The following is a 24,874-nucleotide window of genomic DNA, read 5'->3' as shown; positions in this document are numbered from 1 at the left end:
TTGAATAATTCACACTGTTTTTTGCTGTGATCCAAGTCAGTTAATTTTTATTAGGATAACAAATGTCCAGAGGTTTTTTTAGAATGTACTTACGAATGTGCTAGGGTTTTTGGTGGGTGGTATATTCTATAGATGGTAAATAGATAATCAGTTCTTTACTGAGATACTGATTTTATGTACTTGTGTGTATGCACATTGATTTGAAAAAAATTCCAGCATTCTCTTGTATATATTTGTCACAGCATTACTAAGGGGATCTTAAAAGTTCTGTCCAACTAGTATAGAAAGAGTTTACTTTGTCTGGTTTTTACTATCCTTAACAAAAGAGATTATTATTTTCTTGGGGAGCCAATTTTATTTTCATCAGAAGGTAGATTTTCCACATTTACCTCAATGCTGATTAGCCAAGGGAGATGTGCTTTATATGACTGTATGAACATGATGCCTTCTACCTAACTTATTTGAAAAGCCTAAGATTAAATCAAAGTATTATCCTTTGCTTATATTGAGTCAAACATGGGCTATATTTAGAACATTATGCTTGGAACATTTTTAGAAAAATACTCTGCTTTGATTATATGGTCCAAGGATTAATCTATTTTTATTTCTTATTGCAGATGGAGTCTGGTGGTACAGTTTTGAGTACCAACTGGTCTGATGTAGGTAAAAGGAAAGTTGAAATCAATCCTCCTGATGATATGGAATGGAAAAAGTACTAAATAAATTAATTTGCTATCACTGTATTGCATATATTTACCTATGCCCATTGTGTATTAATATCGCATTCTTGAATTTTGAACTCTGAGTATCTTTTTGAAAGGTTATACCTCTTTACCTCTTTGTGCTTTAGAAATTATTTTCCTTCCAAGTGTTCTAAGAGTCTAATGAAGAACTAAGATATTTTAACACTTTTGTCCTTAAGGATTTCAGACATGCTGAAATGGAATGAAGTATCATTTGCTACTAGCTAGATTAATTCTACCTAGTTATGGAAGTGGAAAAATCATCAGTGGGATATCTTGGGTTATTGCCTTATTTTTGATGGAGTATTCTGTTAATTTATTAGATTTGGCAGTTTTGGGTGAGCATAGATTTTTTTCACCTTCTGTGTTACGTTGTTTGCTTTTAAAAACTGCTTTTGGATGGAGTTGTAAATACAATTTTTCTATGAAGAAGTTTGGTTTATTTACCTTTTTCTTAAGTTTTGTAATGAGAACTTTGAGAAATTATAACAGGGAATTCTTATTTGGTTATTTTTATGGGAAATATTTGTAGTTACACTGAGATTTTGGTCCTTACCTTCCAAATTCCTGTATAAAACATAGACACCTGAGTTTAACATGCTGCAAATTTATCCATACTGAAGGCTAATCTGTGAAATTGGGCCAAAGAGTGATTTAGGAAAGCCCAACACTACTTCTTGCTGGGGTTCTTTTGTTGTTGATTTTTTTTTTTTTTTTTGGCCACATCAGGAGGCTTGAAATTACTGGTGGTTTGTTTTGTTTTGAGGTTTTGTTGTTTTTGTTTTTCTGTATTTTTTTCTTTATTAGAATATTTCTTTTCTCACATCCCAACGATTACTTTGGTTTCAGTGGTTTAGGCTAGCTGCTGAGAGGGTAATTTAATAGGTATATACTTAGTATGTACTCTGTTTCTAGAGTAAATAGATACCATGGGAATACAAAAAGTAAAGACACGATCATTAACTTCAAAGAGCTTATAATCTAGCAGAGAGAAACTTAACATTCATGAAAGAATTATGGAATGGCTGATTGCTGAACTCATTATAAATACAGTCTTGAGACAGAAAAATAGTGTTTTATGATTAAAATTCTTTGCGGTCTCAGCTGTTACAAAGTATATGCCATTGATGACCTGTAGGTCTAACTTTGCTTTTTGACCATAATTGTTGAATTGTTGAGGTTGATGTCTGTTAGTTCTCACAGTGTGGCAAGGCATTCCTATACCCTCGTAGCTGAGGATAGGGTGAATCAGAGGTGAATCAGCCATTGGTTCAGCCTCCCAAAGAGTTAGAATTCAGTCCCTTCGATCTAGTCATTTGATTTGAAATGTAGCAGGGTTCATGAGGAAAATGGTGGTGCGGTGATATCTGACTTTACCCAAACCTCTTACAGCCTGTTAATGCACCTGGGAGTTTTCACTTGTCCTTTTGCCCACTTAAGACTACAGGCTACTTTTTTGGTTCTTCAGCACTGAAGGAAAAGGTAAAATTAATTTCTTGCTTGTGTGAATTTCTGAAATTTTCTCCTTAAGGAAATTAGATAGTAGTTTTAGTATTCTGTATGTCACAGTTTCTCAATACCATTAGTCCTAAGGGGAGTTAGGGAGGCCAGTGCTACAGATAGGATAAGTTGGGCATACAGCACTACCCCAGAGACAGGAATCCTAGCTTCAGCAAATCTCTGCCACTAATTAGCTTTATAATCTTCAGCAGGTTTAGCCTTTCTATGTCTTAGTTCCTTTATTGGTAAATAGTCTTTAGGTCCTTAGAGTTAAAATTAAAAGTCCATGATTCTAAATAAGAAACATTTTTGTTGCTTAAGAGCAGCTTTTTTCTTTCTTAGGAATGACACTATTGTAATAGAAGTTGATTTAAAAAAAAATTCTAGTACTAGTTTTGCTTGTACTTTACCAAGGATACATTATATCTAAAGTATGCTTATCTGTTGGCTAGATTTGCTTAATGTTTGGGATTCAGGATTTTGCTGAGCCAAATGAAGTTCCTAATATACATGACTATAAATGGACCTGGTCCAAGTACAACAAATTTATGGGTAAAGAGGGACTTATGAGAAGTAGGTTAGACTGCTGCCCTAAAATACCACTCTGAAGTACTGCATCTCTTTCACCCTTTAGATAATGAGAATTTTTAGCCTGCAGAAAGTTAAAAAAACAAAAAACCAACAAACCCATCATTTCAATTAAGAGCCTCTTTATCCTTATGCTCTATATTCTCAGCTATTAATTGCTCTCTCTTTCTAGACTTCATTTTCAGTTCTTAAATTTTGGTTTTGTTAGTGTTCTGGTTAACCTTTTGTTTCTTTAGAAGGTACATTTTTTTTCTCCTAGTATTTCTTATTTTCCTTTTTAAGGTTTAGTCTTGGAATACTTTTTTTCTTAGCTTTTTCATCTATTCTCCTGATTTTTGTAATCATCTGCACCTTGATGACTTCCCAGAATTCTCACACTATCATCAAAGAATTTTGAACAGGATAATCTACTTCTTTGAGCTCTTCTATCAAGTAATCTCTTTAGATGGCTGTACAAGGTCAATTTTGATGATTTTCTGTCATGTGTCCTAACCCATTCAGAGTTGGTTGCCAGTTATAACAAAGTTCAGTCTTCAGCATTGGCAGTTACAGGCCACTTTAAAAAATAATTGGTTTTCTCTGTCTTTATATGGAATGGAGAGAAAGGAGGGTTTGCATTGATAACTACATTTTAAAAATTATTTCATCTCTTAGATTTGTGATAGTCACTAACTTCAGAACATTGAATGATTATTGTCTCCCTGAGGCTAACTATTTAGAACAAGGGAGAAAATTGAATTCTTATAAATATATTTATAAATTTATATCTATAAATTTTATAAATTTCAAATATTTAAAGTGGGGGTATGTCAATACATTAATATAAATAGGTAGAGATTTTAATTTAGTTCAGAACTTAAATATTTGTTTGGCTATCCTTACCCATTTTACTTTCCTTTTCTCCTTCCCCAATTACCTACATATCAGAATAGGTCATTGATCTCTGAGATCTCTCACTGATTCAGAGCAGTATTGCCTATTCATTTACCATCTGATCTGCCTAATGAACTTTAATTATATTAGGATCTTCCTTGTCCAAATTAGTGTGTATTTCTCTGGCTTGTAGCTATTACTGACATTTCCAAAAATATTCAGAGAATTTCTGAGTGGGTGGTTGGTTATGAGAGCTACTTTACTTTTTAACCACCTCTAAAGAAGTTTACCTTTAGACATTCATACCTGTTGTTACATAGTCTCGTAATAATACGGATTTCGGTTATCTGTGGCTCGGAGAAACCAGGGAGAGGAGATAATAAAAGCATAAAAGGACAAAATAATGGTGTCTGTGCCAGAAAGAGTTAAGTAGTTCTAAATGAGAGATCATCAACATTGATCTGGTTTCCGTTGTCTCCAGTTATGCATATTCTATTGTAGGTTCATTTTAAACCAAGATATTTGATTTTGGAAATAAACTTGTGGGTAAATTGGAAATACTGATTTACTCACAGTTGTTACTGTTTGGGACCATCCTTATGATTTGCTTCTGAAGTTAACTCTGAGCCTCTCTTCCTACCTCAGTAAACTTGCCCCCCAAATCAAGCTAAAATCCTATACTTCGCTAATCCATTAGGGCAGTAACAGTGGTAGCAATTCTGTACTAGTACATTTTATGGGCCAGGTGTCACTAAGTGCCATATATATACTACCTCATATATAACAGCCTTGTGAAGTAGTGAGGCCAAAGTTAAGTTCTTTGCCCAAATTTACTCCACTGATAAGTGATGCAGCAGGTGAACCCAGGCCTTTCAGACTCCAGTGCCATGTTGTAACTCCCTCTTGAGGCTTATGAGTTGGGTGTACAAGGAGTGATTTTTGTTAACTACCTATCTGACAATGAAGCCGAAAATGTATATGTTGAATTATTTAATTCTGCTTGTATGTGGGCTGGGAAGGTATTTTCTTTCTGTCTTTGTCTTTCTTTTCTTTTCTTTCTTTCTGAGAGAGAGCAAGTGTGGAATGGGGAGTGGCAGAGGGAGAGAGAGAATCCCAAGCCAGCTCCATGCCCAGCACAGAGCCTCATGCGGGGCTCATTTCCACAACCCCAAGATCACGACCTGAGCCAAAATCAAGTGTTGGACGCTCAGCCAGCTGAGCCACCCAGGTACCCCCGGAAAGGTATATTCGTAAATGTCAGAATATTATCAGTTTCCTAAGTAGGAAACTTACTAGGAATCCAAACCTCTTGCTTCTTAAAGAAGGTAGTATAAGCAAGTTATCTTGATTTGTGTTGCAGGTGCTGTGTTTGTTTTTTTTTTTTATAAAAATTATTTCATCTCTTAGATGAAACAAGATACCCTTAACAATTGTCGCAGGTATAAGAAGACTGGCACATCATGCTGATCAAATTCTTAGGATAATAATAATATCCACCTCGTGAGCCGTTAGGAGTTAAATGAGTTGTTTATTTTAATCCAGAAAAAAGTAAATTTGTGTATGAACTTAGAGTACGAAGTCGTATTTTGCCTCAGAAATATTAATATATTTAATTACAGAATGCTAGCACAGATCCTACTGATGTTAAAAAAATGATATGTCTGTATTGTATTCTAAAATCCAAAATTCTGAATTGTAGAAACACATCTGACACCAAGGGTTTGGAAAGAATTATGTACCTGTATATTTAAAGTGCAAAGAGCAGTACTTAATATTACAGATCATGTCAGGTTTTTTTTTTAAGATTCTGTTTATTTAGAGAGAATCTCAAGCAGACTCTGCGCTGCGAATGGAACCTGATGGCAGGGCTCGATCTCACAACCTTGGATCATAACCTGAGCCGATATCAAGAGTTAGACACTTAACTAAGCAACCCAGGTGCACCCCTGTCAGATTATTTTATATGCATTTAGGCTGAGAGGCTTAAATCCTGTAAAAAGCCTTTTTGTTATAAGTTCAGTCCTACCAGATTCAAGATTCTGTTTGAGGAAAGTATCAGCTAGTTAAAAATTTTATACTTTGAAAGCATTAGAGTTCATAGGAAAAGTCTTTAATTTGAATGAGTAATTTTAATTAAGCAGAACTTAAATATGTATATATTAGTGGTATTTTAAAAAGAATCATGAAGTGTACTGGTGGTAGAAGATACAAACTATGTAGAATATTAAGGGACTTCTTTTTAGAAATTCTTTGGTTTTAATTCCATTTTAATTTAAATGTCAAACCAGTAAAACTGCTAGGATTTATAAAAACAAGGTACAAAATCATACCACTTGTAAACCATGAATTCTGTCCTGTTATTTCCATTGGTATAGAGAAGCTGGTGTTTTTATAAAAGAAGCTGATGTTTTATAAGAGTCAATCCTATTTTCACACCAAAGAATGGGGAATGTCAGCCTTAAAAATAGCCGGTTATTTTACCAGCAAAATGAGTTTATTCAGGAATAGCAGAAGAAATGCAATTTGGAACATTCCAACTGTGGTAAACCATAGGCAAGTCCAGGAATGAAGAAGAGGGGCTTGCTTTTATAGAGGAAAGGAAGAAGTTGGAGGGAGAGTTTTTGAACAAACGTTTGGTGGGGGAGAGGAATTCGGGGTTGTGGCAACTTCTCATTGGCTGGCCAGGAATCAGGTTTTCTCCATTGAGTGATTTTGTCCCTCAGTGCCAGGAAGGACCTTTTTTGGTTATCATGTCCCACGGTGGAGAGAAGGTGCACAGGTGGGAAACCATTTAGGCCACATTTGAGTGAAAAGGAAAGGTAGGGAGAACTCAGGCATTTCCAATCTAAAGTCTTTATCTTGTTAAGTGTTGTAAGCATGGGAGATCACTAAAACGTTGAGCTAGAATTACCCTGTTGGACATTTTTACAAAGGGTTGGTGGCATCGGGTACAAAGCTTAATAAGAATTATACAAAGCAGAATTGAAAGTAATAATGACAAGTCCAGTTTGTTCAGTGCTTGTAAACCAGGAGCCCAAACATGAAGGTAACCAAACCAGATGAAGAGATCAAAGGATTGTTAAATGAAATTTGTTATAGCAATGTGTTAACTCCCTAATTTTATGCAGTTGGATTTCTACTTCCCCAGAGGAATTTATCCATGTGCAACATATGGTATTGGCAGTCACATAAACACCTCCTCATTCAGCAAGTACACAGTCAAGGGCTGTACGATTAGCCAAAACTACTCTAGCCATCAAGTCAAGTGATTGTTGGTGGGCTGCTCTTGGCTTGGCAGCACAATTGGGTAGCTCTCATGTCGGAGAGATTTTGGATAATGCAATCCTTGGCACTTCCTCTGACCTTAAGGGAGGCTCTCTCTACGTAGGCAAACTGGGAGTCCTATTTGCTTCCTGGAAGTTCCCATTTAAGATGACCATGGAGGCTTAATGGGGTAGACTAGTAGTAGGCTGCTCATTTGTTACGAAGAGAAAATAGGACAGTAAGTACAGTAAGAGCACATTGTCCAGCTGTCAAGTTGCCCAAGCATAGGGGCAATTCACCAGAACCTCCACATGTAAAGGAGTAGCTGGGATGTGTATATATGACTTCCTCTTAAGTATTAGCATTTATGGAGCCATTGGTCAATATAGAGGTGTTTGCATCATTCAGCCAAGAGGCAAATGCCATATTACATATTGAAAGACCACTGAGATAACATGGGTTTGACAGCAAACCTGCAAATGATTTGACTACGTTGACTATTTATATCTTTCATACATGTATTTGATGGATCACATTCTCCCATCCCAGGGTTGGGTTAAATTGAGGCAAGGAATGGTGGTATGTGGATTTAGTATTCCAACTTTATATAAAAGGGACCTGTGGGACAATTCAGGCTTATGGTGGCACCTGGGATTCCAACAAACTTACTTATACGGTAAACTAAGGGGTCACTGCTGTCATGGATGGATAGTGGTTTCAGATGACAAATCTAGTAATTGGAGCAGCTTATCCCTTTTTCAAGGTATTGGGAAATGCTGAGAAAGGCATTACCCTTCCATGAAAGGGAGAAGAAAACGTGAGAACAAGCAAGGGAAAGAAGGTATACAGGCCTGGTCCAGTCATCTCAGGAAAGCTGTTGTCTGCTTCGACTCCTGGAAGTCTTGACTTTCAGGTCACCAGTTGGTGCATAGGTCCAGTTGGGGTTTGGTGCTTTCTTTAGATGGGATACATGGATCCAGAAGTCTGTTTCTGGCGTTTGGTGGCTAGCAATTGGGCCTTTCCAGCAAGATTGAAGGGAGTCTTTGTAGAGATGTCATTTACAATAGATTAAATATCTGAGTTACAAGGAGTGATGCTTGAGTTCTTTGTCTTCCCGGAGTGTGCTGTGGGAAGATTGTTCTACTAGAGCTGGTTATTTCCATCAGAAGTAATTAGACCTTGATAGTATTAAAGCACGTTTCCTTTTCTTCGCGGTGAATCAGAGAAACAGGAGCTATGTGCATTGGGTGCCGTGAGGTTTCCAGATTGCAAATGAGCTGTGTTCCTGAAATTTAAAAGGACTAATGGCCAATGCTTTTGGCCTGAGTATTTAAAAGGGTCTCTATAAATCCTGCCAGTGGAGCCTTAATGATGCCATTAGTGCATTTGATTAGCTGAGGATTGAGGGTGATAAGCACAATGAAAGTGTAGTAGAATGGCTTAATGAGCACAGGCCTTTAAAGCCCTTGACCAGAGAATTGAGTTCCCTTGCCGCTATAAAGTTCCAGGGGAGTTCCCCAGGTAGGAACAATTTTTTTTTTTTTTTAAGATTTATTTATTTATTTGTGAAAGAGAGTACGTGTACATGAGCGGGACTAAGGGCAGAGAGAATCTCAAGCAGACTCCCCACTGAGTGCGGAGCCCAACTCAGGGCTCAGTCTCAGGACCCTGAGTCATGATCTGAGCCAAAATCAAGAGTCAGATGCTCAACCTACTGAGCCACCCAGGCACCCCCAAGACAATCCTTTCTAATAGTATTTTAGCCATGGAAGAGGCAATAGCTTGCCTAACAAGGAAAAGCTTCAGTACAGTGAGAAAACATACAAACTGACTAAAACATATTTATAAGACTGGAGCTAGGGAGAGACTGACTGAAATTCATTTGCCAAACTTTGAATTGTCCATTGGGCAATTTAAAGTGTCCAGGAGTGAGGCATCTGGGTGGCTTAGTCAGTTAAACGGAAACGTCTGACTCTTGATTTTGGCTCAGGTCATGATCCTCAGGATTCTGAGGTTGAGCCGCGCATCACGCTGTGCACTGGGCATTGGAGCTTGCTTAAGATTCTCTCTCCCCCTACACCCCCCACTTACACAACAGCTAAATAAAGTGTCCAGGATCAGTACAGATAATATTCCTTGGGTTGTATTTGGAGCAGGTGGAGCAAGCAAAGTAGGCACTTTTTATGTCTTAATTGATAATTCCCCACTAGTATTGGTTCATAATGGCTATCATTTCGTCAGAAGACCAATAATTCAAAGCATATACAGTATGAAAAATTTTTAAAGATTTTATTTTTATTTATTTAGAGCACATGAGCATGGCAAGGGGCAGAGGGAGAGAGTCTCAATCAGAGTGCAGAACCCAGTGCAGGGCTCGAGCCCACAACCCTGAGATCATGATTTGAGCCGAAATCACGAGTCAGGTGCTTACCTGACTGAGCCACCCAGGAAACTGAGGTTTCCCAGTGCATATAAAATTTGTTTATGCTATACTGTAGGCTGTTAAGTGTGTAATTGCAGTATGTCTGAAACAACATGTATCTTAATTAAAAAGTGCTTTATTGCTGGAGCGCCTGGGTGGCTCAGTCAGTTAGGTGTCTGCCTTTGGCTCAGGTCATGATCCCAGGGTCCTGGGATCGAGTTCCGCATCAGGCTCCCTGCTCCAAGGGGAAGCCTGGTTCTCCCTCTCCCTCTGCTGCTCCCCCTGCTTGTGCTGTCTCTGGGGAAAAAAAAAGTATTGCTAACCATCTAACCATCTTCTGAGCTTTCAACAAATCAGTCCTTTTGCTGGTGAAGGTTTTGCCTTGATTCTGATGGCTGCTGACTGATGGGGGTGGTTGTTGAAGATTGTGGCTGTGGCATTTTCTTGAGACAACAATGAAGTTTGTAAATTGACTTTCATAAATGATTTCTCTGTAACATGTGATGCTGTTAGATAGCATATTACACACAGAACTTCTTTCAGAATTGGGAGTCAGTCCTTCCAAACCCTGATGCTGTTTTATCAACTAAATTTATGTGATATTGTGAGTCCTTTGTTGTCATTTCAACAATCTGCCCAGCATCGTCACCAAGAGTAGATTTCATCTCAAGAAGCCACTTTTTTTGCTCATCCATAAGAAGTATTTCTTCATCTGTTAAAGTTTTATGATGAGATTGCAGCAATTGTCACATTTTCTGGCTCCACTTCTAATTCTAGCTGTCTTGTTATTACCACCAAATCTGCAGTTATTTTCTACACTGAAGTTTTGAACCACTCAAAGTCATCAATGAGAGTTGGAATCAGCTTCTCCCAAACTCCTGTTAATGGTGATATTTCGACCTCTCCCTATGAATCACAGATGTTCTTAATGGCATCTAAAATGGTGAATTCTTTCCAGAAGGTTTTCAGCTTGCTTTGCCCAGATCCATCAAAGGAACCACTATCTTTGGCAGTTGTAGCCTTATGAAATATATTTCTTAAATAATAAGACTTGAAGTTAAAATTATGCCTTGATCTATGAGATGCAGAGTGTATGTTGTATAAGTTCTTTATGTATTTGGGTATTAACCCCTTATCAGATACATTGTTTGCGGATATCTTCTCCCATTCAGTAGGTTACCTTTTCATTTTCATGATGGTTCCCTTCACCGTGCAAAAGTTTTTTATTTTAATGTAACTCCAGTAGTTTATTTTTGCTTTTGTTTCCCTTGTCTGAGGAGACATCTAGAAAAATGTTGCTAAGGCTAATGTCAAAGAAAGCACTGCCTATGTTTCTTCTAGGAGTTTTATGGCTTCAGGTATCACATTTAGGTCTTTAATCCATTTTGAGTTTATTTTTGTGTATGCTATAAGAAAGTAGTGGTCCAGTTTCATTCTTTTGCTTTTAGCTGTTCAGGTTTTCTAGTACCATTTATTGAAGAGACTGTCTTTTCCCTGTTGTTTGTTCTTGCCTCCTGTATCATAGATTAATTGATCGTAGAAGCATCGGTTTCTGATCTCTCTGTTCGTTCGTTTGTTTGTTTGTTTGTTTATTTATTTGACAGAGACACAGCGAAAGAGGGAACACAAGCAGGGGGAGAGGGAGAGGGAGAAGCAGACTCCCAGCTGAGCAGGGAGCCCGATGCGGGGCTCGATCCCAGGACCCTGGGATCATGACCTGAGCCGAAGGCAGATGCCTAACGACTGAGCCACCCAGGCGCCCCAAGATCTCTCTGTTCTTTTTCATTGATCTCTGTGTCTGTTTTTGTGCCAGTACCATGCTGTTTTTACTACTGCAGTTTCATAGTAGTTCTTGAAATCTGAGATTGTGGTATCTTGAACTTTGTTCTTCTTTTTCAGTGTTGCTTTGGCTACTCAGGGTCTTTTATGGTTGCATACAAATTGTAGTATTGTTTATTTTAGTTCTGTGGAAAATGCTGTTGGTATTTTGACAGGGATCACATTAAATCTCTAGATTGCTGTGGGTAGTATGGACATTTTAGCAATATTCTTCCAATCCATGAGCATGGTATGTCTTTTCATTTGTTTTGTCTTCAGTTTTTTCATCCATGTTTCATAGTTCAGAGTACAGGTCTTTCATCTCTTTGGTTAAGTTTATTCCTGGGTATTTTACTCTTTTTGGTGCAATTGTAAATGTACTTGCTTCCTTAGTTTCTCTTTGTGGTACTTGATTATTAGTGTATATAAATGCAGTCAGTTTCTGGGTATTGATTTTGTTTTTTGCAAAGCTCTTGAGAGTTTTCTATGTATGTCATCTACATATAGTGTCAGTTTAACTTCTTCCTTACCAATTTGGATGCTTTTTATTTCATTTTCTTGTCTGATTGTTGTGGCTGGGACTTCCAGTACCTTGTTGAATAAAAATGTCAAGAGTGGACATCATTATCTTATTCCTGATCTTGGAGGAAAAGCTCTCAGTTTTTCACCATTAAATATGATACTAGCTGTGGGTTTTCCATATATGGCCTTTTTTATGTTGAAGTATGTTCTCTTTAAACCCATTTTGTTGAGAATTTTTATCATGAACAGATGTTGAACTTTGACAGATGTTTTTTTCTGCATCTGTTGAAATGACCATGTGATTTTTATTTTTCATTTTGTTAATGTGGTGTATCCTGTTGGTTGATTTGTGAATATTGAATCATCCTGCATCCCTAGAATAAATCTTCCTTGATGATGGTGCATGATCCTTTTAATGTTTTGTTGAATGCAGTTTGCTAATAATGGTTGAGGATTTTTGCATCTGTTATTGGCCTGTAGTTTTTTTGTAGTGTCTTTGGTTGTGGTATTGGGGTAATGTTAGCCTCATAGGATAAATTTGGAAGTTTTCCTTTTCTCTTTTTTTGGAATAGCTTGAGGGAAGTAGGTATTAACAAATATTTGGTAGAATCCACCTGTGAATCTGTCTGGTCCTAGACTTTTACTTGTTGGGAGTTTTTGGTTATCAGTTCAGTTTTGTTACTAGTAATTAGTCTGTTCAGTTTTTCTATTCCTTCTTGATTCAATTTTGGGAGATTTTATGTTTCTAGGAACTTACCCATTTTTTCTAGGTTGTCCAGTTTGTTGGCATATAATTTTTCATAGTATTTTATAGTTCTTTGTATTCCTGTGGTGTTGTTACCTTTCCTGTTTCATTTTTTATTCTATTTATTTGGGTCCTCTCTTTTTCTTGACGAGTCTAGCTAAAGGCGTATCAATTTTGTTTATCTTCCAAAGAACCAGCTCTTGGTTTTACTCATCTTTTCTATTTTTATCTCTATTTCATTTGCTTCTGTTCTGATCTTTATTATTTATCTCCTACTAACTTTGAGCTTTGTTTATTCTTTTTCTAGTTCCTTTAGGGGTAAGGTTAGATTGTTCAAGATTTTTCTTGTTTCTTGTGGGAGGCCTGCATTGCCATAACTTTTCCTTTAGAACTGCTTTCCCTGTGTCCTAGAGATCTTGGACTTGTGTTATTTTCATTTATCTTTTTTTTTTTTTAAGATTTTCTTTATTTGAAGTAGAAAGCAGGAACAGGAGGAGAGGCAGAGGGAGAGGGAGAAGCAGACTGCCTGTGGAGCACGGAGCCCGATGCCGGGCTTGATCCCAGGGTCCTGGGATCATGACCTGAGCTGAAGGCAGACGCTTAAATGACTGAGCCACCCAGATGCCCCTATCTCTGTCTTTTTAAAAAGATTTATTTATTTACTTTAGAAAGAGGAGGAGGTGGGGAGGGCAGAGGTAGAGGGAGAGAGAAACCCAGGCGGACTCCGTGCTGAGTGCAGAGCTCTACATGGTGCTTGATCTCCTGACCCTGAGATCGACCTGAGCGGAAACCAAGAGTCGGATGCTTTAACCCAGGTGCCCCATTTTCATTTATCTTCATTTATTTTTTTATTTCATCTTTGATTTCTTGGTTGACCCCTTCATCGTTTAGTAGCATACTGTTTAGTGTATGCTGTGTACATTTGATAAGTTTCAACTTTTTATAATAGATTTGTGTGTATTTTATGATAGTAAATGATAAAATAGGCTAGTAATCATATATATTTTTTCCATTCAAGACATATACCTTGTTTTTAATTTTTTCAGTATTTCTAGACTATGCAGTTTGTTCATTTTTTCAGATTATTGCAAATCCCCCCAAAATTTTCCAGTGTATTTATTGTCATGGAGGGAGTCCATTCATAATAAGCAGTCATGAGAAGTTTTATCAGTGGAGGGGAAGAGAAGAGTAGCAGGATGAAGGTTGCTACGGCGAGAAAGATTTATACAGTAGTCCCCCCCCCACCCCCACCCATCCCTTATCTGCATGGGATGGTTTCCCAGGACCACCAGTGGTTGCCTGATACAGCAGGTAGTACTGAACCCTATGTATATACTATGTTTTTTCTATACGTACATACCTGTGATAAAGTTTAAAATATAGGAGATTGGGACGCCTGGGTGGCACAGTTAAGCATCTGACTCTTGGTTTTGGGTCAGGTTATGGTCTCAGAGTTGTGAGATCGAACCCCACGTTGGGCTCCACGCTTAGCATGGAATCTGCTTCAGATTCTCTCTCCTTCTCCCTCCCCCCCCCCCACTACGCACTCTCTCTTTCTCAAATAATAAGTAAATTTTTCTAAAAAAAAAAACCCATATATGAGGTTAGTGGCAATGAGATTAGAATAGTTATAACAACATACTGTAATAAATGTTATGTGGATGTATTTTTCTCTCTCAAAATACCTATTGTACTGTACTCCTTCTTCCTGTGATGATGTGAGGTGATACAGTGCCTACGTGATGAGGTGAGTGATGTAGGCATTGTGACACAGTGTTAGGCACTGTTGACCAGTGGCAGACTTTCTAATAATAAATGCAGAAGGATAATCACCTGCTTCAGATGATCCTGGATCATCAAGCCCTGACATTGTCAATGATTGGGGGTACTTAAAAGTTGAAGAGTTTTTTTCGCCTAAAACTTTTGGAGGAACATTGTAATTGGAATTTGTTGTCTCTTTTTAACTATCAGAGTGTTGCTGCAGAGATTGTAATCCTTCAGGGATCATACAGATGACTTTAATCCTGTGTTCCATTTGAGGATCATATTCTGTAATTTTGTCACTTAATGTCTGTGCAATTCAAAACACTTCAGCAAATTTTGGTAATGTCCACATTGCTGGTTCTGCTTTATTTTCTGCTTCAGTTTCTTCATCTTCTTCCTTTGTAAATGACTCAACAAGTTCTTTCACTTCCTCACTCGTTAACACTTCTAGATGTTCCTCGGTATGTGCTTCAACAAACTCATCAAATAGGTTGGCTAGTTCTACTCCACTAATTTATCTTGCTATGTGAAGCATTTTTTAACTTCTCCATCAATCCCGTGGAAGCCTTTGAAATCACTCATGACTTTACTCCATAAGCTCTTCCAGCAGTCGTGTACAGTTTCTGGTTTTAATTCATTCATTGCAGCTTTTATGAATGTTACTATATCAGCAGTAGTGAATGACCTCGAGCATCGCGTTATGTCCAGATTACAGTCTGCATCAATTGCCGATGGAATGCGGTAAAATACAAGGCAGGTGTATGTGGCCTTGAATGATGTCCTGGTCAAGGGGCTAAAGCAGTGAGGTTATATTTGGAGGTAAGAGTATAACCTCATCATTGTCATTTAAATAGCAAACAGACTCAGGATAGCCAAGTGCATTGTCTGTTATTAAGAGGACTTTAAATTCCAAGTCTTCCTCTTCTGAGTATTTTTTCACTTCTGAGATGAAGCATTGGTGGAACCATTCCATAAATAAGATGGCTGTCACCCATGCTTTCTGATTATGTTACCAGAAGGCAGGCACATAATTTGTTTTTGTTTTTGTAAGCACAGGGGTTCTTTCCTCTGTACAGTACACCTGGCTTTATCATATACCCTGCAGCATTGTCACATAGTATCAGAGTTAATCTGTCCTTCCATGTTTTATGCTGTAGTGCCTCTTTTGCACTTTTTTTAATGTAGGTTCTGTTGGCCATCATCTTTCAGAAGAGCCCAGTTTCATTGTATTTGCAGACTTGATTTGGATGCTATCTTGTCTCCTTAACCAGCTTCTTCAGCTCTGCTAGGAGTTGAAACCACAGGTGAAGGGTACTGCTATATGAGGAGTGGCTAGCAGGAGGATTTCATATGAGGCGAGGCAACTAACTGACAGGAATTGAATATGATGAGAATTTAGAAGGGCTTCTCCTGAATAGGGAACAAGATTAGTTAGGAAGGATCCCATGATTATTTCTTCAGGGACCTTGACTAAAAGAACAGTGGCAGCAGTGGCTCTGAGGCAGAGGGTGGGGTGTGCTCTTATGCCACAGGGTCTAGATGTTGGTCAGAATAACCTGTGGGCCAGTGGTGTTGCCCATGTTTTGGGGTGAGTACCCCAAGGGCATTCCTCTCTGTTCATTATGTAAAAAGGAAAATGGGAAGTTGATCGTCGAGATGTCCAAGGGTAGGGGATTTGTTAGTCTTTCATTTAAGACTAAATTTAAGGACTAAATTATTTTGGTCTTAACCAAATAATAGGGTCAAGTTTGTTGTTTTTTAGTAAACATATAGGGGTTGGTCCATAAGAAAGAAGTTTGGAATTGAATTTTGAGAGTGGCCAAGAGAGAACCTTGTAATTGGTGCTTAGTTTTGGTTTTTGAGAAGTTTCGGATGCCATGATAACCGTTTGGATCTAATCGTAGCCTCTGTTTCCAAAGTTAGGTGCTCTAAATACCAAACCTGAGTTTGAACGAATTGCCATTTTTCCTTGGAGACTTCATGTCGCTATAAGACTAAAAGGTGGAAAAGCAGAGAAGCAAGTCATCTACATATTGTAATAGGGCAGAGCTTCCAGGAAATTTTATATGATCTAGATCAGTTTTCAAGGTTTGTGAGAAGTACAGAGACTTTGAGTAGAACTTTGGGGGAGTACTGTCCAGGTGTATTGTCCTTTCCAAGTAAAAGCAAAGACATAGTGCCTGGTGTTATCCACTGAGATGCTAAAGAAGACAACCATGGTGAAAAATTTGCTTTCAGCAGGTATAGAGACCAATAAAGGAGAGTATGGAGATTGGGAACAACTGGATGGCGAAGGATGACTGTACTCTTTATGCCTTGGAGGTCCTGCACAAATCTCCATTCTGCAACCATTTTTTTTTTTTTTTTTAAATAGGTGAAAAAGGGCTGTTGTAGGGACTAGTACAGGGGATAATGAGGCCTTAGGCCTTATAGTCTTTCATTGTGAGCTTAATACCCTGGACAACCTTATTTATAGGGTATTGATTAATTCTAGGGAGAGGCTTTGATCCTAATTCTAGGATCTTAATAGGAGGTACAATGTGGCACTATGCCAGTAACAGTTGAGGGTTTTGCCCATAAGGAGAGTGGTAGCTGGTTCAATAGGGACAAATGATCAGTGTCCTTGTACTTAGCTCTAGTGCCATCAGAGACAGAACAAATAAAACATGTTGCAGGATCATGTGGTCCACCTATTTGGCTATTTTGGTTGCTTTTTTCAAATTCTAGAATTATTTCCCCCTTTCAGGAGAAATTCCAGCATATTTTCTAAGAAATTTCAGCCCAGTCAGTAGGGGCAGAAGAGCTAAGGAGAAAAGGGTGGAGGTATCTTGGCCTAAACAAAAGGGAATAGGTTTAGAGGTAGGAACCTGTTGAGTTTTACTGGAGGTTTTGGCTTAAGGGATTGCATGGCTGGTTTGATCTTCTATCCAGAACTATTTGAACTCTTTTAATATTTCAGGGCAGGGGCTGTTTAATAACAGTGAAGTTGAGCACCAGGTATAGCTTCAGTGTCAGTAAGGACAGACAGACATTCATTCTCAATCTGGAGAGTGGTTTCTTTGAGCTGATTAAGGGGAAGGATTGGGAAAAGCCCCTGTAGTTGCTTGGAGTTCCGACATTGGGGATTGGCAGGGCACTGGCAAGGCTGGCTAGAGAGCTGAAGGTGCCTGGAGCACTTAAGCTTGCAACAGTCTTCTTTCAGTGCCTGGCCTTTTACAATAATGGCAGAGACCCAGGAAGGTTGTGTTTTTGTTTAGGGGCCTCCATTTGTTAGAGCTGAAAGTTAAGGATTTTAGTGGTCTTCCTCTTAGTTAACTCATCTAGGTGCAAGTGAGCTGGCTTGCTAAATTAAATCTGAAGTGGACATAGTTTCCCATTCCATCCTGGTCCTTTTACCTAGAAGAAAAAGATCCTGGTTCAGCCCATTAATAGTGTTAAAGGCTCCCCAAGTGGATTCAGTGAAGACTGGAATTTTCTTCAGAAACCGTTTGGAGCTGGCTGTCGTAATCATGCATGGGTTTATTGGACTTCTCTGTATAGGCCTGAGTCTTACTCTCTTTGACTCTCACAAGTATGTTTGAGTCAGATCTGTTCTTTGTTATTAAGTCCCTATAAATGACCCGTTTCTTCCCCTGTGCGACCAGTTGCTTGGGTGAGGGGCTGGGGGTGGTGGCTTCCAACTTCGTATCTGCAGTATCTGGTACATAGGGAATAGGCCCTCAGAATTTGTATGATGATGGATGCATTTGCTTATGGTCTTAATTCTGTATAGAATATCCCTATTTTTTTCCATTTCTTAAGTGTCCCCAGTGAGAATGTCAGTACTCTTATGAAATGCCTCACTCTATGCCCTCTACAGGAACCTTTGCCACTCCAGCCGTGATGTGGAAGTGCCTTGTTTATGCCCCTTACGGCACCTCTCACAGCCCCTGGTTTTAGGGTTAGTTGCAGTTAGCTTTTTTACCTTGTGTGTCGTCCTCAGAGTGTTGTTTCCTTAGCTTTGGATCATTGATGCAGAGCTCCGTGCCTTTCACATAGTAGATAATCAAGTATTGGAACTGCTACTTTTCCCAAACTAGTTTTTTTTTTTTTTTTTTAAGATTTTTTATTTATTTATTTGACAGAGAGAGCACAAGCAGGGTGAGTGGCAGGCAGAGGCAGAGGGAGAAGCAGGCTCCCCGCAGAGCAGGGGGAGCCTGATGTGGGACTCGATCCCAGGACCCTGGGATCATGACCTGAGCCGAAGGCAGTCGCTTAACCAACTGAGCCACCCAGGTGCCCCCCAGACTAGTTTTTAAAATTTATTTTGTTTTTTATATCATGCCCTGGAAATTGATCACTTATTCATCAATATAGATAGAATAGTAATTTTTCAGTAGGTTTTTAACTCATGGCCATGAGAACTAAATCTAATTTGTTTACATTACTAGAGGGAATAGCAGTTATTATGTAAGTAATCAAAACCAAAGTGATATCCATGTGTTTTTTGTTTTGTTAATTAATTTTCAGATTTCTTTTTCTTTTGTCCTAATTGTTTAAAACCAAAATGTATATGTTTTCTTAAAGATGGGACTGAAGTTTACTTTCTAACTGGGTTAGTCATTCTTCCAGAGTGACTCAAGAGCCCAGGGAACTTGGGTAGAGTTAAAGAGGCAGAGAGGCCAGAGATTTATAAACCCAGGCATGGAATTGGTTTGGGCATATGGAAAGATCTGGAAACCAAGAGCGAGTCAAGCAATTTCATTTATAAACATACCAATTTCTGGATACAAAAATTTGAACTACTTGTATATTTTTTTTCTCAAAAACCTCCAAAGAAATTGAGATATTGAATACCATATGACCCTCTTTGATGGGGGTTGCATACTTTATTTTTTAACAGTGTGAACACCTTTGAGATCTTCTGTCAAAAGCTATGTATTTTTTAAGTGGGTTTTCACTTTAATATAGGTATTAGAAAAATATAGGTAAGTGAAAAATACATAATTCAAGATATACCCATTCATTAATTCGTTGAATGCCAGTATGTGCCAGACACTGTTCTAAGCACTAGGAATACACTGGGGAGGAAGCCAAAATTCTCTGCCTTTCATGGATCTTTGCTCATTAGAGAAATAATCAAAATGTGTGTTAAATGATGTTATGCTAAAGAAGACTAAATGTTTGAAGAGGACAAACTGGAGATAGAAGATCAAGTAAGAACTCAGCAGGTGACATTTGAACACAGACTTGAAGGAAGCAAAGGAGGGAGCTGTGCAGATCCTTGAGAAAGCGTACTCCCTGCAGAAGGAATGGCAGATGAGAAGGCCCTGATGCAGGAGTGAACCAGGGGCTGAGATTCCTGAGGGGGGGAGAAGGTAAAGTGGGGAGGTCTGGATCTGGTAAGGCCCTGCACAAGGGAATACAGATGAGACAGTGGTTGCCAAGCCAGGGCTTGTTCTAGCTGATTATAAAATCCTGTTGTCCTCACTCAAAATTCTATCAGTTGTCATTCTTTTTGAAAATGTTCTTATTTTTACCAAGTGTGCATACAGTCAAGTTAAATTTACTTTATAACTCTAATAGGGATTGTTGTGGAGTTTTACTCTGAATATCTGGAAGTATTGATGTGAATGGATTTCAGTTTTGGTATATGACTTTATGGGTATATGGTCAGTCTCCATACTCACCTGCCCTTTCCTCTTCACATGTTAAATTACAGTAATATCCCATTTTAGTGTAATCTGTGTTTAGCAAAGCTATTTCTTGTCTGGAATGTAAGTATAGTTTATAGCAGAATAGATATGGAGTCAAAATTGAATTAAATAAAATGACTGGTTATGAACAGGGACTTAGGAATAAGTGTGGTATGGAGTTTTATGTGTAATAGAATTGTAAAAATCAGATCAGCAGGGCATGTTTTTATGGCCCATCTACCAAGACTAGAAATAGCTTTGGTACCTATTACACTCTTAAACATGTATTTGCATTTCATCCCGTCAATACGAGGAGACAAAGAAAAATGAAATCAGAAATTTAGAGCTGGAATGAATCTTAAATACTATCTAGTCCAAACCTTTGGTTTTACAAGAGCATTTTTTCCGGAGTGCACTCATAATACTTTTTTTTTTTTTTTTCATAACAATTCATTAACACAGCTCACACACATAGTTGGTGATAGAATCTAACTCACTTAAAACTTTATTTCTCCTGGGCGCCTGGGTGGCTCAGTCGTTAAGCGTCTGCCTTCGGCTCAGGTCATGATCCCAGGGTTGTGGGATCGAGTCCCACATCGGGCTCCCTGCTTGGCAGGAAGCCTGCTTCTCCCTCTCCCACCCCCTGCTTGTGTTCCTGCTCTCGCTCTCTCTCTCTCTGTCAAATAAATAAATAAAATCTTTAAAAAAAAAAACCAAAAAACTTTATTTCTCCTAACATGTACTGACTTTCTGACAGTTGCCCCAAATATCAGGCAACTCAAAATTAGAGCATTAGTCAGATATTCTGTATAATATATAGCATAGTGGTTCTCAGTGGTGAATAACCCTCACCTGGGAAGCTTGTTTTCTCGGGTTCCCTCCTGAGATTTTGCATCTGTAGGTTTGGAATAGGGCTGGGAAAAATCCATGTTTTTAATGACCTGGTGAGTTTGAAGTGTGAAGGGCAGTGCCCTTAAAAAACACTTGATTTCAAGGGGGTAGAGGAGAGACCATGGAAGTGATGTTAGCACTTAATGTTCTCTAATGCCTTATTTCCTATAAATTTCAGCTGCTCAGGTGCTTGTTCCTTTGTAGGATTTGTTTCCCTCTTATATGGATGTAAAGGCAGAGGAGAGACAGTCAATGATTATTTTTATTCCTCTGTCATTAGAACCTTAGGGTCATTATGATAAACTCATTGAATCCATGTGTGGTGTTGTACATGATGAAAGGAAATCTGTTTCAAAGTGAAACAAATTGAGAATAGTTGGACAAGATGCTAGCTTGTCACTGCTGAGATATTATTAAAGTCAAGCAGAGAATATTAGAAAACTCAATATTCATGGAGAGCCATGGCATAGTACTGGTGTATAATGAGGCACTATTTCTTCTTTAGCAACTGGAATGTTCTCAGATGCTGCCTGTCTGATTATGCATAGGTGCTAAGTGAATATTAAAAATTACGGGGCTGGTTGAGTAGGTCAAGTACCATGTGTTTTAGGTTGAGTATCATATATCCTGTGGAGATATTTTTTACTGTGTAGTTGTGTAGCTAACTCAGTAACTAACAGGCAGGAATATGATTTTAATTGAAAAGAAACCACTTGCCTTTAAAAGCATTATGTTTTGCTAAAGGAAAGTTCATGCTTGACTAGTTTATTCCAGGTCTTTGGCTATGTCAGTATAAAGTGAATTCATTATATAAAAATGGATAATAGTTTGGGTTAATGGAATAGAACAGTTGAAAAGAGAACTTTTTACAATGAAATAATCCACCCCTTGGAAGTCTGAAGGACAGGAAGCCACCAAAATCATGTTTGGGGTTTTTTGTGGGTTTTTTGGTTTTTGTTTTTTTAAGTAATTGCAAGTAAATTTACAAATACAATCCTAGTTTTAAAAAAGTATATAGAGGTTATTTCAAGCTGTCTCATTGATACTCAAATTTTTGTAGCCATCTGAGAAAAAAGAGGTTGAATTTTCTGGGGTTCTAACTCAATTGTAGGAATTTGATGTGAAGAGAATTTTTGTAAAGGAGCAGGCACAGAGAGAACAGGACTATGACAAGAACATCTGTAAAGTTATTACTAAGCTCGTACAAGGAACTTAGTGGGGAATACCTCTTAAAACAGTTTTTAATAATTTGGTTTTTTAATCTAATGACTTAGTAACAGCTTAGTGGGTATACTGTTTCTAGTCCCATTACTGATTTTTATCACTCTGATGATAACATATACCCTAATAATGACAGACTCCTATATATTTTATTTTAAAAACTATTAAGACATGGAAAAGATTCAGTAAGCCTAAAATCAGCTATTTGCTAGGTTTAGGTTATCCATGAAATAAATGTATATATAGATGTACTTATCTTTAAGAGGTAAGTACCTAAAAACTGTATGGAAGTTGATTACTTTTGAATGTAAACAGTATAAATAAAATCTGTAGTGATTCCTTTTATTGTTAAAAGTCAGGCAACACTAACTTAACCTGTTTGTAAATTTGATTCTGAATACTATAGTGGGCTTTTTCCAAGTGTAACCTGTATATGCATATAGGATATGAGCATGCATATATGTCCAAAAGCCCTTCAGAAGTTCACCTTCCTTTTATAAACTCCAAAACTCAACTGTGCCTGTAAAATGTTTTTGCTCACGTTTGCATCATTGACTCAAATTTACACCTTCATGTTTGAGATCTGCTACTAGGACTATCTATGCATGCAGGCTTTTGTCAGCTCCCTCTCCCCCCCCCCCCCCAATAAGGCAGTTAACTCTAAAAAATATTGTGACCCTTTCTATAAAATGTTCATAAAAATCAGCATATTCAGCTTATACAGAAATTAATTCATCCCCTACACACAAGGAATTTCTATTTTGTAAGAATGTAGCTTGTATATCAGAGCGCAATAAAATCTGGTGTGAGAAACGTTGAGTGGGTTAAGTGGTTATTCTGAATGTATTTACTTTTCTAGTGTCATTTATTTGAGGTGGTGGTGGAAGGAGGCATAAGGCGGAGGTTTTGACACGTTTTTAAAATTGCAGTGGACATATGTTGGCATATTTTAGTGAGATATGTTAATGTAACGTAGAAACTACTGGAACCCAGCATGACCATTCATTTTCTTTGTGCTTATGCAGCAGCAACTATAACATCTAAGGCTGTAGTAGCCCTGCTAGTCGGAGTCAAGTGAAGACTTTGAAAATTAACCTCTGATGGCCAGAGGATTTGTTTACAGCATTGCTGAAAATTAAATGAGTACCCATAAAATAATATCACATATCATATATATAACATATACATACACAGTGCACATACAGAGTTAAAATTCAGCACAGCAAACTGGGCTACATTTGCAGCTTTTAGATTGGCCTGGTTAAAGGTAATCCGGGGATTAGTACCAATTTGTGAAAAGTTTATATTCTGCAGTGTCTTCTTTTACTAAGTGTTCTTCCTTTGTACACTTGATTCTTCTCTTTCAGAGTAGGCCTTTCATTTTCTTCCTTGAACATAATTTGAGTCTGTCATTTCTACCCTTAATCCAACCTTGAATCTCCCCTCTGCCCTTAAAAATCAGTATTTTTTTTTCTATTAAGTTGACTTCCTTGGGTATTTCGTGGCTTTTCATAACACAGCATGACTTTTATTAATTATGAAGTAGACTATTCACTTCCCATATTTCTGTTTAATTATGGTACTTTGAAAAGGGAGTACCTTTTCAAGAGACAGCCTTCCTTCCCAAGACATGCTTTGCTCCTTACTAAGTCTGGCACCTGCTTCGTTCTGTCAAGGAAAGCTACCAAGTTTTGTCCATCTAAAAATGGAGACTTAACCAGCTCCCTCCGTGCCAGCAACCTTTATTGGTTTCCTGTTCCTTATCCACCAAATAAATAAATTCAAAGTTAACATGCAATATAAGATATCTTCTGTCTACATTTCCATCTTAATATGTTCTCCCTCAACCAGAATGCTCCGTTTGCCTGATTATATCATGCATCTTCACACCTCTGACTTTATTGAACTTCCTCTGCCTGGAATGCCCCTCCTCTGTCACCTTTACCTGGCTAACTCCTGCTCATCCTTGAAGACCTAGCAAAGGCATTCTCTTCCTCCAAGAAGCCCAGTGCTCCCATCTTTGTCAAGGCTTTTTGTGTACTGAGTCCCAATTATCTCTGTCCCTCATGAGACCACAAGCTCTTCTGGGCTGGGATCACTGAGTCTTTTTGGTGGTGGTGGTGTTTTTTTTTTTTTTTTCCTTTTTATTTAGTTCTAGAATCAAGTACAGGTTGCTGGACAGTGAGGTTGGAGATGGTAGGCAGAACCATTGACACATATTTGCTTAGTTAATAGAGTAACAACCGTTTTAAAGACTAAACATGTAAAGTTCCTATCTGTGCCAGAAGTAGCTGCTGCCTGAGAACAGTGTGACCATTAGACATATAATTCTGCATGTATCTTTCCTTCATATCTTTTTCATGCAGAGACCTAACTTACTGTATATGTTCCATTAAATGTGCAGACATACAAATGTTCATCTGATAACCAGGTTTAAGAAATTGTAAGATTTTACCAACTTAATTTGGCAAACACTAGATGTACAATAATAAGGTTTATTTAGAATAAGTGAGATCATGGTATCAAGACCTTTCTGTCATCTCTGAATCATTGTATTGTTTTGGAAAACTTTTTTATTTTCCTTGAGAAGGTTCTTTGTCTCTCAGACTGTGGGATTCAAAACTAAAATGTCAGAAATACGAAATACCTGCTCATTTTCCTGATCTAGTATTTCAGTTTCTAAAGTTTCTGAAGACAGTCCTTGTTCCTAAGAGACTTTATGTCATTATAAATAAGCCATTCCTCTCAGCCACATCTGCCAAGCAGCACTGTCAGTCCTATTACTATGAGAGTAACTTAACTGGTAATTGGACTACCATCACCAGCCTGATTTGTACTACAAAGGTAG

General features: G+C 38.0%; 1 protein-coding gene across 2 annotated transcripts in view; it reads left to right on the top strand.

Moving 5' to 3' along the window:
- The window catches only part of SUGT1 (SGT1 homolog, MIS12 kinetochore complex assembly cochaperone), a 59,332-nt gene extending 38,423 nt beyond the window's left edge, over positions 1–20,909 (top strand). For both annotated transcript variants that reach the window (XM_064586029.1, XM_045869545.3), the window contains exon 13: positions 618–20,909. Coding sequence is in view for 1 of the 2 variants with exons in the window: in XM_045869545.3 (XP_045725501.1) it covers positions 618–719 (102 nt within the window). In the remaining variant the exon portion in view is untranslated. The remainder of the gene's footprint in view (positions 1–617) is intronic.
- The last annotated feature ends 3,965 nt before the right edge of the window (positions 20,910–24,874 follow it).

Source organism: Mirounga angustirostris, unplaced genomic scaffold, assembly GCF_029215605.1.
Source record: "Mirounga angustirostris isolate CCGP_5_RB_7025 unplaced genomic scaffold, mMirAng1.0.hap1 SCAF_3, whole genome shotgun sequence".
Classification (NCBI taxonomy): Eukaryota; Metazoa; Chordata; class Mammalia; order Carnivora; family Phocidae; genus Mirounga; species Mirounga angustirostris.
This window is presented reverse-complemented; position numbering and strand designations above follow the sequence as displayed.